This window comes from Dendropsophus ebraccatus, chromosome 1, assembly GCF_027789765.1.
Source record: "Dendropsophus ebraccatus isolate aDenEbr1 chromosome 1, aDenEbr1.pat, whole genome shotgun sequence".
Taxonomy (NCBI): Eukaryota; Metazoa; Chordata; class Amphibia; order Anura; family Hylidae; genus Dendropsophus; species Dendropsophus ebraccatus.
This window is the reverse complement of record NC_091454.1, coordinates 102,750,349-102,771,542: the sequence shown is the minus strand read 5'-3', so window position 1 is coordinate 102,771,542 and position 21,194 is coordinate 102,750,349. Positions and strand designations below refer to the sequence as shown.

Here is a 21,194-nt window from a genome sequence, read left to right as displayed (position 1 = left end):
GATCTAGATCTAGTTCTGGCAGTTAATGTCCCTATGATAAAAGATATCCTCTAATTCTACTTTTGTTAACATTATTGTTAGTTTCTCAGATTGGTAAAGTAAAGAATCAGGCAGGTAGCTTACCTGTTATACATTCTTGCCATTGTTCCTGGGTGGCCTATTTCATTCATCTAGAAGAGCGGCAAAAAAAATATTTAGAATTTATTTTATAACCATATGTACACTGTTGTTTTCAGACTTTTTTTGTAACTCAGAAAGTACATCAGAAAAAACATGTGATACATGTATACAAGACTGCACAGTATATGTTATTATGTGAAAGGTTATGTATATACTCATTTATTTTAAAGGGGTAGTGCGGTGCTAAACATTTATTCACAAAATAACACACATTACAAAGTTATACAACTTTGTAATGTGTGTTATGTATGTGAATGGCCCCCTACCCCGTGTTCACCCCACCCACGCTAGACCCGAAAGTGTTGGTGCATTATACTTACCGCATTCGTGTCTACCCCTGGCCGCCATTTTGTGACAATAATGTCATCTTCAGGAGGACGGCCGAACCGCTCCATCCGTCCCCCATGCCGGCCCCCCTCTGTCGCGTCACCAGCTGCTCAGCCCGAAGACGACGTCATTGTCACAAGATGGCGGAGCTGTAGACTGGAAGTTTGAGGCCATTTTACAGCTAAAAAGGAGTAAAATACTAAGTACCCATATAGCTTTATGGTGGGCAACATCTTGCATTGTACATTATTTTCCCTTTAAGTAATTTGTGCTTCTTCACCAGTCTGCTAGTGATTGATGTAGTTTAGTTGCTTAGGAAGTTGCCACAATACTCAATGTCCCTTAGAAATGCAGGTGATGTATTCCCTCCTGTATTCCTTTGTTGTAAACCATGATCTCTTTAATATTTTAAATGTATCCTTGACCTATTTAAACAAACTCCAGTGTCCTTCCATACTTTTACTTTAAAAGAATAAAAACCTTACCTCTATCAGGAGGTGGCATATACAAACACACTTAAATATGACACTTTTGTTTAAAATTACGTATTATTGATAATACAAGTATATACATTTACTGTGAAAGTACACAGTACTATAGCTAACATTATGCCCCTCTAGCAATATAAGGTTAATGATGTTCTTCCCCATATGAGATCTACTAATGCATAATGAACCATTCATGGTACATTGAATATATCATTCAGTAAATCAGCTGGGATACTGTTAGTCCTTTTCAAGTTAAAAGAAGGCAGCTGTGATGAAAGGACATCTAGCCAGTAGCCAGTAGTTAAGTACTTGTAATTAGAATCAAGAAATCTTAATGTACTTAATGTCGGGCTTGTTGGGAAATGCAAACTATTCAGTAGTTTTATTAGGAATCAAATTAACCTGTCATTTCTGTGTAACTGTGAACTCTACCATAGTGGACCTTCATCACCTAGTACTTGATGTTGTACTGTATGTAGGTCAAGATCAATAGGGTCAATCAGACAGTTTTCCCCAGTATTTTAGCTTTTTAACTGGCCATACACAATCAAGTTCACAGCCAAACAAGTAACCTAGAGCTGTATTTGCTGCATATATGGAGGCAGCAAAAAGGATTTATATAAAATCATGTGTACTTCATTGACTTCCAAAAAAAAACCCTGCCCATTAACAAGAAAGTATTACTTGCCATTGTATATGTCTAGAAAATAAGGTACCCCTGTGCATTAATAGCACTGTTGTTATATATTTTAAAATCTAAATGAACGTGATAAAGCAAGTTTGCAATTTACATTAATATTTTTTTTTAGTTGACGCTATAAAACAAAGGTTTACTTGTATCTAGGTCCAGTCTCCTGAAGCAGCTTTTTAGTCTTGTTATGGTTGAAAAAAAGTAACAAAATGCAAGAAGTCCCAGTCATCTGAGCGCTCACAGAGAAGGCAGGCAAGTCTCTGTACTGGCTGGGACTTCATGTGTTTAGTCTCTTTTTTTCAACTAGCACCAAGACCAAAAAGCTGCCTTTAGGAGACTGGACCTGGATTCCTGGGAAGTATAGCTTTGTTTAGCATAGCATGATAACAAAAAAGAAAATATATAATGTGTGTGTGTGTGTGTGTGTGTGTGAATTTGTAAACTTGCTTTATTTCACATCCTCTTTTGATTTAGATTTTGAAAGTTATAACTACAGTGAAACGTTAAGGCATCTACAGCACAGAGAATTCCAATATGTACATTAGCTAGGCTGCGTTCACACTACGTATATTTCAGTCAGTATATTTCAGTCAGTATTGCAACCAAAACCAGGAGTGGATTAAAAACACAGAAAGGATCTGTTCACACACTGGTGAAATTGAGTGGATGGCCGCCATATAATAGTAAATAACGGCCATTATTTCAATATAACAGCTGTTGTTCTAAAATAACAGCAAATATTTGCCATTAAATGGCGGCCATTCACTCAATTTCAACATTGTGTGAACAGATCCTTTCTGTGTTTTTAATCCACTCCTGGTTTTGGTTGCAATACTGACTGAAATATACTGACTGAAATATACATATACTGACTGAAATATACGTAGTGTGAACGCAGCCTAGAAAGGTATGTGTGCACATTGGCCCAACTGTGTGCACGTACCAACTGGCAAGCTTGTTTTGCCCTTGTTCTAGTGTAGTTTAAAGGGGAACTATCAGCAGGTTAGACAACTCTAACCTGCTGAGAGCCCCCTATTGGGCAGGAGGTGCCTTCATTCTTCGCCCTGTTGTGTTGCAGTTAGTCGTTTATAGTCCGGTAAGACTGTTAGGAGCCCTGCCCCCATATCAACTATCCAGGCCGGCCTTCTCCATTGATTATCATTAGAAAGAGGCGGGCAGGCCGGAGGTGGATTGGCGCTATGGGGGTGGGGCCCCAGTGCTCCTAACAGTCTTACCAGACTGTACAGCAAATGACTAAGTGCATGGGAACAGCGTCAAGGATGATGGTAAGAGATATACCTTCATCCTCAGAGTCTCCTGCACAATAGGGAGATATCAGCAGGTTACATTTGTCTATCCTTCTGATAGTTCCCCTTTAAGGCTGGGTTCACACTACGTATATTTCAGTCAGTATTGTGGTCCTCATATTGCAACCAAAACCAGGAGAGGATTAAAAACACAGAAAGGATCTGATCTCACAATGTTGAAATTGAGTGGATGGCCGCCATATAACAGTAAATAACTGCCATTATTTCAATATAACAGCCGTTGTTCTAAAATAACAGCAAATATTTGCCATTAAATGGCGGCCATCCACTCAATTTCAACATTGTGTGAACAGATCCTTTCTGTGTTTTTTATCCACTCCTGGTTTTGGTTGAAATATGAGGACCACAATACTGACTAAAATATACGTAGTGTGACTCCAGCCTAATATTGTGGCACACATTTGGCAGAGAATCCTGAGTTTGAGTGTGTGCTCATTTTTTTTAATAACCTCTTTTTTAGTGGTGTGTTTTGCACTAAATTTGGCAACAAAAATGTATTGCGTACAATAGTAAATCAGTAGAGTTTTACACAACTGTACTCATCATGACGCTTTTCTGGGGGGGATAAAACAACTACTCTTCTTTGTGTTTTTTATGTTGTAACTGATCAGTGTATGGTCATAAATATTACATTAACAACAGTACATCTATACATAATAAAAAAGGTATACATATACTCACAGAAAAACCTGTTGCTTCAGATATTTTATGATAACCATATGTCTTCTGAAGTGATCTATGTGTGATAAAAAGAAACAAGGCATAATATGTACAAGGTAACCTATCAATTACCAGGTAAAGGCAGTATTTTAGATTTTCATACCAATTGTGGACACCAGACTGCATGGGCCACTGCAGAGCCGCTGGATAATATTCAGACTAAATAGAGCCCGAAAGAAGGTCACAAGGCCCAAAATGTTTCTTTAAATTATTTAAAGTGCACAACAGTGTTACATTTTTACATGGACAATAAATAATTGAATGCATGCAACTCATTCATGGTTTGCCCACACCTTTCTCTACTTTTATCTTCATCTATACTTCATCTGGTCTATTTAGTTAAGGTAATGTATCAATCACTAGGGCAAAGGCCAGTTTCTAATTTACCAATTCAAACTACAAAGACAAATACCTATTTATGAAAGTGTGTAAGATAGAAACTGGTGTAAACTGCGAATAGTATCCAATTACAGCCGGTGTTTTGTCCTGATCTAGCCCTGTAGTGGCAGCTAAGCTATGTCTGTATATTGCACATTAAAACTTGCACTTTATGGTTGATCTATTTGTTTTTTATGGTTTGCTCTATACCAATATTATTGTGATATGGATTTAAGAAATTTACTGTGGTATTTGCACAATTATTATGTCAGGGACGGGGAGGCAGGGACAAGACACGACAGTGGGCCCTGATACTGAACCCACCAACTGTTCCTACCTACTTGCCTCAAACGGCCCTAGGCGGCCGTGGACAACTACAAAGACGTTCCTTGTTCTGAATACGTGCACACAGAACAAGAGAGACAAACACAATATCGGATAGTCAAACAAGCAAGGTCAGAACCAAACAGGCAGCATAGTACAAAATCAGGTAACAATCAGATAGTCAAAAAGTCAGGCAAGAGGTCAGGTAACAAAGTCGAGCAAGCAGAGGGATTAGGTATGGGATCGCAGGAATAGACAGGGGGAGCTGGGATCAGGGTATAAACCTAAATAGCCAGCGGGGTAAGACTGGCTTCAGCTTTCATTTATGAGGCTCAAGTGCCCGGTCCGGATCCCCATTGGACCAGCGCTCTGATCCTCCAGGTGCAGACAGGCAGGGAAGAACATTAATCAAACAGACTTGCTCAGGTGCGGCAATCAAGGCTGGGAAAGTTCAGTGGTAACTCCTGCACTGATGACTGAAGCTGAGAAGTAATCGGGTGTGTCACACAGAAGCAAAAACCAGGCCCAGTTCACACCAGGCAACTGCACATTCCTGACACATTACTTGTGAGTTTTCTCATGGCTGCCACTCCATTTATTTGTTTGGATCAGTTAGGGTTCACTGTGTTGAATCAGAACCAGTGATTAGATATGTATTGGTGTTTTTAAGTGATTTTAGCTGTGTATCCTCTGCATTTATGTTAATAAATATTGTTAGACATTTTCTATGTGTTGTAAGGTGCAGTCTACTTTTTCCAACTCAGTTGTTGTTTTCTCAGAATTTATGTAGAGCCTCTTTATAAATCCTGCACATCTTTGCATTGAGGGGACATTTTTAAGCCTGGTAGAAAAAAGCTGGACTTAGTAAATGTCCCGCTATGTGTATAAAGGCATTACATACTTTTTTGTAGGGTTCGTGTAAGAATATTCTGCCGATTTTCTTGTGATAAACATATATATAAACTGTTTAGAATCTGTGCTTTTTATACAGCTTTACCTTGAACATAAAGTAGACCTGTTACAGAACCGATCTATGTTTTCTGAATCTGGTCCTCTGTTTTCTGCAAATGCAAGATATGACATAGCTAAGTAACTTTGTTATCATTAAAATATAGTGACATAATAACAAACACCTTTAGTAAAATACAATGGCTATTTTATTATCTTAATAAAAGTCGATTTATGTGTCTACATAACATTTGCACAATTGGATAAATTTTTTAAAAGCTCCTACATAATAAAGTAGTAATGTTCAGGGCCGTATCAACAGCTGTTGCTGCCCTAGGCACTAAACCTGAAGACGCCCCATCTTGGGGAGCGGGGCGGGAGAGTGGTTTCGGCCACATGCATTTCTCTACATGTAGAAACATGTCTGAATCGCATTTTTCATGGTTTTTAACTGCTTAAAACATAAATTTCCACATTGAATCAATGATTAGAACCGTCTCCATATTGTCTGAAGGAATTCTCACCACAGGATTGGTAGATTGGTAGGTAATAGCTCTAGGCATCACAGCCATACCAGACCTGAACAACACCGCCACGCCAGACCTAACCATACCTCCCCCCCTACCCCCCCTCAAAAAGACACCAGATTTACTGGGAGGTCTGAACAGGAGGTGGGAGACTAAAAAAATAAAAACAAAACAAAAAGTTGTTTCCTTCCCCCTGCTCTCTGGTGCTGACCCCCTGCAAGGTGCTGCCCTAGGCACCGGACCATGGGTGCCTAGTGGTAAATACAGCCCTGGTAATGTTCGGCATTTTTGCTTATTTATTTATGTGGTTGGTAAACCAACAGTAAAGGGCATTTTACAAAAGTCGATTATCAACCAGGAGCATTGCAAAAATCTCCTTTGTTAAAGTAACAACGATTATCTGATGACCGGGAAAATGGAAGATACTTGGCTGATCGTGTCTTTAGAGCAAATTTATTTTCAGCCACACACATCCCTGTGTAAACAGAGGAAGTAAGGCCAATAACAACAAAGGCAAACAGACATAACAGATATGCATATATCTGTGCTATTAGTCTCCAGATCACATAGCAGTACATACTTAACTAGTGCACTGCTGCTGTGACATTCTGAAAGGACCTTTAGTGAATTTAAACATACATAGGATAAATGCATCTATGGCAAGATAAATAGGAAATAATATGAGGGCAGACTAAACATTCCTGTGTTTTACTGTATTTAATGTTTAATAGAGAAGTTCAGCCCAAAGTATTTTTTAATATGTTATTACTTATGGAAAGTTAGACAAATTCCTAATGTAAATTAATTATGGGAAATGCACATATAGTGCTATTTCCCTTAATTTGGTAGATCAGGGAGGCTTCAAATTCCCTAAAAAAACTATGACGTCACAAATCAGTTGTAATTCCTATGGAGTGTCCAGCAAAGGGCACATTATATGTAAAAGTCTATGGCACTGCATTGTCCATGGAAGAGTATGTAATGTAATGTAATGTAATGTAAACTACCCTTTATTGATGGACTATGTTTATGGAATAATTTGGGGAGCAAGGACACTTGCTCCCCAAATGGCGGGCACCGAGCAGGGAGGGAGAGAGGTGTCTGTGCATCTAACTACCTCCCCCCTCCCTCCTTGATCGGTGCAGTGGGACAGATACAGACTACTACTCCTCCCATCATCTGCTCATAGTATGAGCAGATGATGGGGGAGTAGTACCAGGGAGATCCCCACCACCAAACCCCCCCCCAGGCGACATCACCCTCGCCCACCCACGCCGCCGCTGCTGCACTGCCGTTCACCTCCCCGCATAGTTACAGCTCCTGTCTCATCACCAGCGCCCCAGTGCGGCGGTGGGGGGGGGCTGCTAAAGGGGACCGGACCTGTTACTATGAGGGGAGGTAAACGACAGCGGCGGTGGGGGTGGGGATGTCATCTGGGGGACACTTGGTGATAGGGATCTCCCTGGTACTACTCCAACATCATCTGCTCATACTATGAGCAGATGATGGGAGAAGTAGTAGTGTGTATCTGTCCCACTGCACCAAGCAGGGAGGGAGGGGGGAGGTAGTTAGATGCACGGACACCTTTCCAAAATGTGCACCCTGCTCGGTGCCCACCATTTGGGGAGCAAGTGTTCTTGCTCCCCAAATTATTCCATAAACAGTCCTTTATTAAGGGTAGTTTACATTACACTAGATTACATTACATACTTTTCCATAGACAATACAATGCTATAGACTTCTACATATAGTGCACCCCATGCTGGACACTCCATAGGAATTACAACTGATTTGTAATGTCACGTTTTTTTAGGGAATTTGAAGCCTCCCCGATCTACTAAATTAAGGGAAATAGCACTATATGTGCATTTCCCATAATTAATGTACATTAGGAATGTGTCTAACTTTCCTTAAAAATAACATATTAAAAAATACTTTTGGCCAGAGTTGTCCACAAATAAGTGCCAGTAAGAGAAAATGTATCTGCACCCAGGTTTTCATTAGTAAAAAAAAACTGCACAGGTTTTACTTGCTATGTTCACTAGAGGTTTATAATGCATTCAACAATTCATAATACACTTGAGCATGTAAGTGGCTGAAAGTGACATCACTAGGGTCTGTCCGAGATATCACACGTCCAGAATTTTTTATAGCACAAAGTCTCTAACCTCTAACAGCAAGCTACACTGTATGTCCCCATTTTTCTATTTGCACAGCAAGAGATTTAATATAGTACATGGGTCACACAACAGAATCGGGCGTGCGGGGGGGGGGGGTGTTAGCTATCGGGCGTGCTGGGGGGGGGGGCGGGGCGGCGATCGGGCGTGTGGGCGGTGCAGGGGTTTAAGGGGTCGGGGCTGTAGGCTGCAGGTGTCCGGCGGCGCAGGGGTTAAAGGGGCCAGGTCCCATGCAGGCAGCGGTTCCAATGCATGTATGGGACCCATTGAGCTTCACATTACAGGATCCGCAGCTGATTTCGCTGCAAACTCGCAGCATGAAAATTCGCTGCGGATCCTGTAGGTGTAAACGCACCCTTTGAAAGTCAAAGCCCTACTAATGGTATTCAACAGTAGCATTGTCATGTTGGACCTAGAGATGAGCGAAAAGTTCGAAAATATTCGAAAGTTCGAAATTCGATTTCAATAGACCAGGATGTTCATCTATTTGATTGAATATCAAACCCCATTAAAGTCTTTGGGAGAAAAATGCTCAACACTTGGAAATCAAAATTCGACAAACTGAAGGTCACCAAGTCCACAGTGACACCTTTAGAAAATGATGCAAACACCTCTGGAATGCAACTGGGAATGCAGGAAAGCAGTATTACACCACTATCACAGGGAGCAGTATTACCGGTATTAGCGGTTACCAGCAATAATACTGATCCCTGTAATCGTTAATATTCAATCAAAGTACCAAACTTTCGTTCTATTATTAATATTTTTCGTTTACAATAGCAAAACTGAAACGAAAATTAAATTAAATATACTGTAAATTATTTTTTAACAGTAAATTTAGTTGAAACAGCATTTTTTCATTTTAGTTTTGCTATTGTAAACAAAAAATATTAATATTAGAAGGAAAATTAGCTGTTTTAATGAAATATTAACTATTATAGGGGACCGGTATTATTGCCGGGGACCGCTAATACAGGTCTCCGTAATAGTGGTGTTGGCATGTAATAGCTGCTTCCCTGCTTTCCCAGTTGCATTCCAGAGGTGTTGGCATCTTTCTTAAGGTGTCATTATGGACTTGGTCTCTACTCTCGAATCTTTTGAGTAGTGCAATACTCGATCCAATAGCTATTCGAGTACTGTTCACTCATCTCTAGTTGTAGCTCATTTACATAAATAAAAAAATAGTGTAATCACTGCTGGTTCCTGATATTGCTTGCTGTGTTCACACCACAGGAACATTCTTTTATGAGCTATGATTTTTTATTTTTTATGACGTAGTGAATTGAGTAAGAATGATGTATTATTGTTCAAAACAAATTATTGAATGCAGCAGAACTAAAAAAGATGAGCCATGAATTAGAACAATAACAGACTTGATGATACCGTTGGGACCTTTTCCATACATGCGTTATGTTTAAAACTACATGGTGTTTTTATTCATAGACAAATACTGTATATAAAACAATACAGGTAGAACATTGCCCTATAAAATATATATTTTTTAAAACCTAGTCCTTATAACAAAGAATTATCTTTTCATGGAACCCTCATACAAGGATAATGAAGTGATTAAATTGGCAAATTGCTAACTGGTTTTTGTTGCACCTTTCTGGGCCAACATATCTTAGGTTCTCTTTACATGGTAATAAATGTTCACAGGAACGCTCTTTTACTCCCAATAATCAACCCATGTAATAAGTCATGAACAAGCAAATGCTTTTGTGCGACCATATAAATTATCATAACCAGACACTCTTCTTCCTGTTTGGCCAATAACAATGCACTGAAATGGCCACATGAACAATCCAACTATTGTTCATGCGGCCTTGCACAGCCTTGTGAAGGTTCTGCAACAGAGCACTAATTTAGCTGATAGGTGCTCATGTGCTGCCTCACATCGGTCATCAACAACTGGATGTCAATGTAATTTTGCTATATTTTTAGCTTATCTATGATTATATTATATTTGTTTTAAAACTGCGATATAAAAGTCATTAGGATACCTCTTTGTCCTGCACTGTATGCAGTGACAGCTCTACCATAATTCAGCCTTCTCTCCAGTCCGAACTTTTTCAAATTTCTATTTGTAGCACTGCCACAAAAAGTTTCTTGATGATTTTTGTTTAAGGAGTATGCATTCTTATTTCTTAGTACTGTGTAATAAAAGTTATATGTGTGTTATTTCCTACTTTGCCTGATTTGTTATCTTGCATTGTTTCTCAACTTCTACCAACAACTCTCAATACAGAAAGCCAGCACACTAGAAAGCAATATATTTAAAAGAATGGCACCAATCTATTTACATTAATGTATAATGACATTTAAAAATGAAAATAAATAAATAAAAGGTGCCTACAATAGCGTTTCATTTAATAAAATTGCAAGTTTTAGTTATGAATAATTTAGAGTAATAAATTGGAAAATAGTTTTTCACACTTACCCGTTGCTGAATACGCTCTTTGCAAATGGAAAGAAACACCTTGTGCCGTGGAGCAAGCAGAAGGCAGACGTACAGACATCATCGTATGAGGAACATTTAGCGACCAAAGCAAACTAGACACACAAACAATTTTAAGTTTGCCAACCTCTAGTAAAAGATGCAAAGGTAACATCTTACTTTTAGTTTGTAATTCATAAAATGCAGAACCTTGCAATGCAAATTCTGGTTGAAAAGACTAGCTGAGAAAAGCAGAACAGCAGAAAGCACAGAAGAAACCATTTGTATTGCTGTCATTGTAGAAGTTGAGGTCCCATAATTAGTGACAAGAAGAACATTATAAAATGACCAATGCTAAGTCCTATGAAAGGTTTGTGCAAACATTTATGACTCATCACATATAGGTACTCTATATAGAAAAGAAGATTTTGTAATAAACATTTTTCTTTGTCACCAAAAACAGGTATAGCACTGAAATTTGTGATATTGTTTGTACTTTGGTATTATTTTCGTAAATTTAAGTAAATCCATATATTTGGAAAATAAAGAGAAAAAGCAAAGTGCTCCAACAATCCAACTGTGTAACATTTTCAGGCCATGTTCACACATTGTAAGTTTCCTATAAATCATGGCCGTTGTTGTCGATTTGCAACAACAACGGTGATTAATAGAGAATTTACATTGTATTGCAGTCTATGGGATCCTGGCCCGAGTGTATAGACATAGTATACACTCCAGCCGGGATCGCTAGCAGCCATACAGAAAACTGACATGTCAGTTTTGTGCGGGCGCTATTCATTGAATAGCATCCGCACAAACCTGACAGGTCACACAATGGAGAGTGCGGCTCCATTGTGTTCAATGGTGAATTGGGATGCTGGCGCACACGGAGGTGCATGCATCCCAATTCAGCACAAATGAAGATCATCGGGATGATCTTCACCAACACTGGCTGTTCTGTGACCCGGCATTTAATAGAAGCTAATTGGCTGTTGTGCCTCCCTGTACCACATTAATTTACTTCTATGGGACTTGCAAGATTTCCTTTCCACATGTTCATTACTTGGGAGACACAGGTACAGGTTTTATCACATTTTAACCAAAAATCTTATTTTCTGAGACCTATTATGCAGGGATGAAAAGGCTAATATTGCCCTGTGTAATAGGCCTAGCAAATAGCTACTGAACAAGCAAACACTCATTTTTCAGCTGATCGCGTTTTTAAAACATGTCCTTTACTTTAGCTATTCCAGATATACAGCTAATCGCACATCATCTCTTTCCCAGCTCTCTCATAGCCATAATGCAGCCTAAATAACCTTTTTTGTTCATTCCCTACTACTTCTACAAATATAACAGCACTATTACTGGTAAAATGGAGATACAGTAGAAGGTGTCTATAGAACTGGGATAAAAAAAAAAAAGACAACCATGTGAAAAATATTAAGGTACACACATGTGTGCGGCTCAATGATCATAAGGAACAAACAAACAGGAGGACTGCAACAGTGCTGTGCAAATGTATTTAGGTATTATAAATCAATGAAGAGTATTACGCTTTAATAAAGTGTGACAATCTCCCCTCCCCACTGTGACCCGGCTCCATTAGAACCAATGGAGCCGCATCACAGAGGGCAGAAGAGATCGTCACACTGTAGGCCGGAGGGCCTGTTCCCAGTGCTCCCGGGCGGGCCGATGCCTGGGAATAGGACTGCGCCACCGGCATCCCCGCGACGGCCTGTTAATGTGGTGGTACATTTGCTTTAAGCAATACAGACAGTTCACATCACTTGAGTGCCTAATATAGAGGTAAAATAAAGGATGAGATGCTATTTAAAGAACAGTAATAACCAGTCATGTTGGAAATGATGTGAAAATGGATCTGTTCACTAGATGAAATACTGGGAGGCTTTGCTAAGTATAATGATAACACAGAAACATGCATTTTATAAGAAGCAGTTTGCAGAGTAAAACTAAAAGATTTCTGGATAGCCTGTTTCCTCTAAGAAAATGTATACTTTCTTTCCTAGTACTTCTATCGCACATGAGAGCTGTGAGACCAACGACAAGAAAATACAAAATATTTTTTATTTTCCAATAAGTATGACCTAGCCGGCAACCTTCACGCTTGTTCTGAATGCAGCTGTACAGAAGCAGCCACACAGCAAAAATTGTTTAGCAAAGTAGGGAAATTCATTTGCTGTTTTTATGTGTTTTGATGCATGATGATGGCACAATATTTACTGAAGTCTGAAGTGGAACAGAAGACTAAACAACTACGACCTTAAAATATTTGGTAAAACATTTGTATTAAGTATTTTACAGAGAAAGAGCAGTTTTAAGGCATCATGAAAAATAAAAGCAAACAGAGCCGGAGCGTGGACCGGGGATGTATTCTCTGGCCGGCGGGGGGGTTAACTTACATACTCGCAGCGGGATGAACAGACACTGAATCCGCAGCGGATTTTGCTCCGAATTCGCAGCATGAAATCCGCTGTGGATCCGGTGTGTGTGAAGGCACCCATAGAGTGTTTTACTGCGAAATGTTATTTTTAATGAATGAGATAAAATGAAAAGCAAACATGTTCAGTTTAGTATATTAAAGAGGTATTCCCATTAGGTAAAATACATGCTACATCATCCCCCCCCCCCCCCCCCTCCTGGGGACTAACAATTTATTCCATACTTTTTATTACCTTTTCAGTCTCATTCCCCCAGTTCTGAGCTGGAGCTTTTGCTGAAGACACAGAAGGTGTAAGGTGTTTTCTCCCTCCTCCTCCTCCTCCCTTCTGAAGCAGCTTATGTAAACAACTCCTTGGTCGGCTGTTTTTGCACTCTATAGTGCAGGGAGGAGTAATCACAGTGAGGTCATCAGCAGACCTCAGATTAACCCTCCCAGCATCACATAGTATTTATTTTAGTAATGGAAACAACCCTTCAACATGCTGTATATTCATGGTTTCCTAGTAGCAAATGGTATCTACTATTAGCATTACCTAGAAAAATAAAGCAACAATATATGCACCAAAATAGAATATGGGCTTTTACTCTTAAAGGGGTTATTGGGGCATATCAAATGTTCTATTTTTTGCTTCAGCCACTCTAAAAGTAAAAAAAGGCACACTCACCTACCTGGGTCCGCAGTGGCTCTCAGAGTGACATCATCCATCCTTCATCCTTCCCCTGCTTATCAATATGCTTTCTATTTCCGAGATGGACTTGTTTTAGCAATGACAGCCTACTCAGCAAATCACTTAAGGAGTTGGAACATTGCTGAGGCTATTGATTGGCTGATCGGCCCATCGGCCCATCATTGTTCAGAGAAGATCATCTCGAAGTAGGAAGCAGAGTAACAAGTACTCAGTTGCACTGAACTAGCTTTCTGTATAAGAATTCTAACTCTCAAATTCAATAGTTTTACTCATGTAAGGTCCCATAGTGGAAATAATTAAAATGACTTACGTATCATAGAATGCAGATATTTCAGGGTGATTAAAGTTCTTTATTCCTAAAAATCGCATTGAGGAGTAATTGATTGGATGGGTCTATAATAATAAATAATATTGTTTAAAAAAAGTTTTAAAACAGATTACAATATAGCAATTACTATAATATAGCATATTACTTACTGACAGCAGCTCCCTGTTTACCTCATAGAGCTAAAATCAGATTTCCCTCCTCTAGGCTGTGCTGTCCTACTCTATGGTGAGTCTGTACATAAGATGGCTGACATGAAGGAGGATGTGACCATTCCCCGCCCCCAGTGTCCTCCATAGATATATACAGGCTCAGTGGTGGACACAGGCGGCGAGGCATGGTCACATGCTCCTCAGTGTCGCCATTTATGGACAGAATCACCACAGAGCAAGGCAGCACAGCCTCGTGGAGGGAAGTCTGATTTTAGCTGTATGAGGTACACAGGGAACTGCTGTCAGTATATACATTGAGTACAGTTACTTATACTGTGTACTGAACTATTGTACTATAAAGTGGCCAACCCCTTTAATGTGCATATTACTGATTGCTGTGGTTTATTTTTTAAAGCATTCTTTGTTATGTGACAATTCACATGCAGTACATTTAATCATTATCTCTTCCATACTCCCATCTACAGGCAGATTTTTTTTCCATGCATCATAACCAATTCTCCAGGGCATCCAAAGATGTTTTTATTTTAAAGGGAAACTATCACAAACCTAATCACTAATAAAGTGCTTGTATTGCCTCATAGGGAATGTTAAACTGCACATAATGGTACTTTTTTGTGGCATTTCAATAATGCATTGGCAGGAAATTAGCATATTTATTAATATGCAATATTACTTCCTTAGGTCCGCTGGTCGCTTAGCTTCATTGCAGGAGTACTGGTAATCTCACCCGTGCTCCGATGCCCAGCCACTTCTGTGCTGAGACTAGAGATGACCGAACCTGCCGAGGTTCGGGTTTGTATGAACCTGAACTCTCGGCTTCTGATTCCCGCTATCTGCAGCCTGTGAAGAGGGTGTATACAGCCTGAGGACCGCCTGGAAAACTGTGATATAGCCATAGCCATAGGCTGTATCCCAGTTTTCCAGGCAGTCCCCTGGCTGTATACACCCTCTTCACAGAGAGGGCAGACAGCGGGAATCAGACTCCGAGAGTTCAGGTTCATACAAACCCGAACCTCGACAGTTTTGCTCATCTCTAGCTGAGACGACGTGAGCAAGGTCTTTTGCATGCACAGTCTCTGACTGAATGCTGAGGCATCAGAATTTAGCCTGCATGAGATTTAGCTCAGGCCCATGAGTAACGTAACGGCAGCTTGGCACTACAAGGTGGGTGTGGCTTTGATACACTGCCAATTCTGCAAGTTTTCCCACCAACAAAGAATGGAGAGGTCTGTATATTTTATCATAGGTACACTTCACCTGTGAGAGACAGAATCAATAAAAACTATTCCAGAAAATCACACTGTATGATTTTCAAATAATTATCATTTTATTGCATGAAATAAGTATTTGCTCACCTACCAACCAGCATGAATTCTAGCTTTCACAAACCTGTTAGTTTTCCTTTAAAGGGGCAGTTCACAAAAAAAATATATATATGTTAAATCAACTAGTGCCAGAAAGTGCCAAAGATTTGTAATTTACCTCTTAAAAAATCTCAAGTCTTCCAGTACTTATCAGCTGGAATGGGTGTATTCTTTCCAGCCTGGAGAGCAGGAGAGGTTTTCTATGGGGATTTGCTACTGCTATGGACAGTTCCTGACACATACAGAATACACCACTACCTGCAGAACATACATCAGCTGATAAGTACTGGAAGATTTTTTTTTTAATAAAAGTAAATTACAAATCTCTGGCACTTTCTGGTATCAGTTGATTTGAAAAAATAAATAAAAATTGTGAGCTACCCCTTTAAGAAGCCCTCCTACTCTGCACTCATTACCTGTATAATTGCACCAGTTTGAACTTGTTACCTATATAACTGATCCATCAATCAATCACATTCCAAACTCTCCACCATGGCCAAGACCAAAGACCTAGCTAAGGACAACAGGGATAAAATTGTAGACACACCGCACAAGGCTGGGATGGGCTACAGGACAATAGGCAAGCAGCTTGGTGAAAAGGCAACAACTGTTGGTGCTATTATTAAAAAATGAAAGAAATATAAAATGACTGTCAATATTCCTCGGTTTAGGGATCATCTTATGGGGTAAGGATGATTCTAAAAAAGGTCATGAATGATCCCAGAACTACACGGGAAGACTAGGTTAATGATCTGAAGTCTTAAAGATCACAAGTAACACACTACACCGCCATGGATTAAAATCCTGCAGGGCACGCAACAGAATGGTTCAGGTCTATTTGAAGCTTGCCAATGATCATTTGGTAAACATTGTGATTTTCTTAAATTTTTTTTATAGATTTTATATCTCACAGTTGAATTGTGCCTAGTGCCTACGATACAAATTACACACATTTCTATTCTTTGTAGGTGGGAAAACTTGCATAAAATCGGCAATGTATCAAATACTTATTTTCACCGTTGTATGTGCATACTTAAATACAGACTTAGGGGGACATCATTTGCACCTTTTTTGCGAATATTTTTATCACTGTGCACTGGCTTATATGTTTGCAGCCTAGTAAGGTATTTATGAATATTCATATGTTGGTTCATAAATCACCTGCCATAGCTTCCCTAGCGCTGTGCATTTTACTGCAAGTATTCATGAATTGACCTTGGTTAGAAAAGTTCCACTACCCAGGTACTGAAGTATAGATGCGAACGAAAATGTGAAAATTTCTAAATTCTCACATGATAAATCCCGGCTGAGAATATTCTTACGGATAACCACGCCCACAAAAGTCAAGAAGGCAAAAAACTGGAGTAAGCTGTCATATTCACACATACACCGAGCTACGCTGTTTAGTAAATCTGACGAAGGTCTGTGCACATCACACATATGACAAAAAATGCTAAGGCTTGAGTGCTCACCTCGAATAACAAGCCCTGCTGAAATCAATAGGAGACTCCAGCATTTTACCAGGTGCTAATTTATGTATTTTTTATTTAAATATGCCTGGAAGGAATTAAATGTACACAATTTAGAACAAAAAAATTAAATAGGTTTGTCAGGAACTATAACTGACTGGCCGAACAATCGATTATCTGTCAGTTATTCTGAAATTTAGACACTGACTATCTAGCTGAGATAGTAAGAGTACTATTACACGGAACGATAATCATAATAATTATCGCTCCGTGTAATAAAGACAACGATCAGCCGATGATCAATGCCATCGTCTGATCGTAGATATAGGTTAGAACCTATAATTGTGGGGCACCGACCGTGCACCGCTATGTGTAATAGTGGTGTGCAGCCGGCGACTGACGATCTACATTACCTATCCATGCTCCAGGGCTGCTCTTGCAGTCTGCTTCTCCCCAGGTCCAGCACACTCCGGCTTCAGAGCGGCTTGCCAGCTGACAGGCCGCTCAGCCAATCACATGCCGGGACCGCCACGGCCTCTGATTGGCTGAGCGGCCTGTCAGCTGACAGGCCGCTCTGATGCTAGAGCGCGCGGGACCAGGGGGGAGGGGGCCGCAGCAGCAGCCCTTGAGCGTGGATAGGTAAATTATACCATTTAAGCAAGGGCTGCAAGGACATTGGTAACAATGTCCTTGCAGCCCTTGTTAAACGATTATTGGGCCGTCTAATAGGCCCAGTAAACTAGCACCGATCTAGCAGATCGGCGCTGGTTTACAGTTGTTTTCAGACCCTATCGGCTGATCTAATAGTACCCTAAATCTGTGGGGAATATATCATTGACAATCTGCCAGTTTCTGACATAAGAAAATCTGAATTTTTGCACAAAATTCAAATATTTGTGACTTTTTGGCCTCCTTATATGTCTTTTAAAAAAGTATATGGGGATTTGCTGCTTAAGAGGCACTGGCACCACAACCCACTGCACTTACTATGACTTACACCAGGAACTGGCATAATTATAATTAAAAAAAAAATTTACACCAGAGAAGTTTTGGCTTCGGCTTCTTTATGTAAAATCTTAAAGGGGTATCGTGTCACAGGATCATCGTTTCCCACCAACCTCAGGCTGGCAAAACAGGCAAAGCAGGTGAGAATGGGAACTGCTTAACCCCTTAACCCGTTAACGACATCGGGCGTAAATTTACGCCCTGAGGCCGGTAAGGGAGTTCAGAGCGGGGCCGCGTGGTGACCCCGCTCTGAACCGCGGCGGTCCCGGGTGCCACTTATAGCCCGGGACCGCTGGTATTAGCCGGCACGGTCCGATCGCCGTGCCCGCTAATACAGTAATCAGATGCAGCTGTCAAACATGACAGCTGCATCCGATTACCGCACGCAGCGTCATCCCTGGTGTCTCGTGGGGAGATCGCTCCTCCGGGATGTTATCCCGGAGGAGCGATCTCCGTAACTGAAGCCGGCCGGGGACCGCTCCAAGATGGCGCCGTCCCCGGCTCGGCACTCGTTTGTTTCCGGCTGCAGCAGCCGAAAGCAAACGAGTGCCGATCTCATGGATCTCTGCAGCATATCTATGCTGCAGAGATCTCAATGAGAGATTAAAGCACTTATACTAGAAGTCCCCCAGGGGGGCTTCTAGTATAAGTGTAAAAGTAAAAAAAAAAGTGTCATTATTAGTAAAAAGCCGCCTCCCCTAATAAAAGTCTGAATCACCCCCCTTTTCCCAGGTTATAAATAAAAGTAAATAAATAAATAAACATGTTTGCTATCGCCGCGTGCGTAATCGCCCGAACTATTAATTAATCACATTCCTGATCTCGCACGGTAAACGGCGTCAGCGCAAACAAATACCAAAGTGCAAAATTGCGCATTTTTGGTCGCATCAAATCCAGAAAAATTGTAATAAAAAGCGATCAAAAAGTCGTATATGCGCAATCAAGGTACCAATAGAAAGAACATATCATGTCGCAAAAAATGACACCTCACACAGCCCCATAGACCAAAGGATAAAAGCGTTATAAGCCTGGGAATGGAGCAGTTTTAAGTGACGTATATTTGTTGACAATGGTTTAAATTTTTTACAGGCCATCAGATACAATATAAGTTATACATGTTATGTATCGTTTTAATCATAACGACTTGAGGAACATATATAACAAGTCAGTTTTACCCCAGGGCGAATGGCGTAAAAACACATTTCCCCCAAATGAACAAAATGCGTTTTTTTTTTCAATTTCACCACACTTTGAATTTTTTTCTGGTTTCGCAGTGTACTTTATGCAAAAATTTAGCCTGTCATTGCAAAGTACAATTAGTGACGCAAAAAATAAGGGCTCATGTGGGTCTCTAGGTGGAAAAATGCAAGTGCTATGGCCTTTTAAGCACAAGGAGGAAAAAACGAAAACACAAAAATCGAAATTGGCTCTGTCCTTAAGGGGTTAACGTTAAATGACGTACATAGTGAGTGCACTTTGTACCATGATGCTCCAGGCAGCTATTAGCCAGCGCGGGCCGATCCACACTAGCATTTAAATGCCACTGGCAAAACTGACAGCAGCATTTAAATACTGTAATAACCCCCCTCTGCGTACGAAGTAATTGTGGAGGGGTGATCTGTGCTTCTGGCCAGGCATCAGTGACGCTATGATGCTGATCCCGGCTCAGCACTTGTTTACTACGGGCTCCAGCGGCCCATAGTAATCCAGTGCCAATTACATAAATCAATGCAATACATATATACTGTACTGCTCTCTGCAAAAAAAAATTGTTCTTTCATTAATAAAACATCCCATCCCATAATAAAAGTTTAAATCAGCCCCCTTTTCCCATTTTATAGATAAAAAATAAATATATTTGGCATTTGCATGCAGAATTGCCCATACTGTTAAATTATCACATTCCTGATTTTGGTGTACACAAAAAAAAAAAACAGCAAAGTGCAAAATTGCTAATTTTTGGTCAAATCAAATCTGGAAAAATCGTAATAAGAAGTTATGTATATACAGAAGCAAGGTACCGATAGAAAGTGCAGATCATGGCGCAAAATAGCCCCACAGACCAAAAAATAAAAGCGTTATAAGGATGATAATAGAGCAAATTTAAACATTTAGTTTTTTTTAAGGTTTTAATTTTTTTAAAAGCAGTCAAATAAAATGAAAAAGGTCTAAAAACTGACTTGAGGAACATAGACAACATGCCAGTTTTACCATAGGACGAACGGCATGAACACGAGACCCCCAAAATGAAAAAAATAGCTTTTTTTCAATGTCATTCGATCAGTTTTACTCCTGGTTTTGGCTAAACATTTTGACCAAAATTACTTCCAAAATGTGGACCAAATAATGAAAAAAAACCTTGTTTGAAACCAACCTAACAAACATTTATTCTGAAACTAGTCAGCAAATACTTTTCTACCATTTTACATTAACAAAAAGTAGAAAAAATTTAATCAAGGGTGAAGAAGTAAGCCAAGAATTATAAATACACACATTAGTCATTTAGTGATCTCCCTATAAAACTGGCATGATACTAACCCAGGAAACAATGGCACCTTTGTCCATTTGAAGTTTATAATCCAGTTTAATAATAAAGTGAATTACCTGTTCTTGATCATCATTCAGTAGAGGAGATAAGTTATTTTCCTGGCTCATGTATTTTTTAATGTTGCCTCTTAGTATCAGTGAACAAGCATGAGAAGGGTTGATCCGTAGCCCGGAATCTAAATCTTTAATAGCTTCCTGTTCTTTATGCATTGTGCACCACACAAGAGCTCGGATGCAATAAACATCCTGAACAGAGAGAAAATGCAAAAAGGACAATAACAGGGTAAACTAGAGGCTCCAATTTCATATCTATTGAGGTATGCCGAAATGAAATGACAGCCATATACCAAAGAGCATTTCCTGGTAACATGGACAATGTATTGCTACAGACATTGATTTCTTTCACTTTTTTATAGTGGGTGCTACAAATGTTAAATGTTTGTTATTTATGTATACTATTACGTTTATTGTGTCTCATAAGCTCCAAATCATGAATAAACTGTAGTTGCTCAAGGATGCTCATTGCAGCTGTATAGCTATGTATTTTACATAGACATTAAAACTGAACATAAAGATTATTTAAAACTGTGTGTCTACTATGATTAAAAATAAGAAGCAAAACAGTATATATACT

The 21,194-nt window shown here is 39.8% G+C and overlaps 1 protein-coding gene across 2 annotated transcripts in view; it reads right to left on the bottom strand.

Moving 5' to 3' along the window:
- LOC138796578 (uncharacterized) overlaps positions 1 to 21,194 on the bottom strand; it is a 77,861-nt gene that overhangs the window by 39,414 nt on the left and 17,253 nt on the right. For both annotated transcript variants that reach the window (XM_069976189.1, XM_069976191.1), the window contains exons 6-12: positions 20,618 to 20,806; positions 13,988 to 14,070; positions 10,529 to 10,641; positions 10,092 to 10,241; positions 5,434 to 5,497; positions 3,696 to 3,750; positions 124 to 170 (exon numbers count right to left, since the gene is read on the bottom strand). In XM_069976189.1, coding sequence (XP_069832290.1) covers positions 124 to 170; positions 3,696 to 3,750; positions 5,434 to 5,497; positions 10,092 to 10,241; positions 10,529 to 10,641; positions 13,988 to 14,070; positions 20,618 to 20,806 — 701 coding nt within the window. The remainder of the gene's footprint in view (positions 1 to 123; positions 171 to 3,695; positions 3,751 to 5,433; positions 5,498 to 10,091; positions 10,242 to 10,528; positions 10,642 to 13,987; positions 14,071 to 20,617; positions 20,807 to 21,194) is intronic.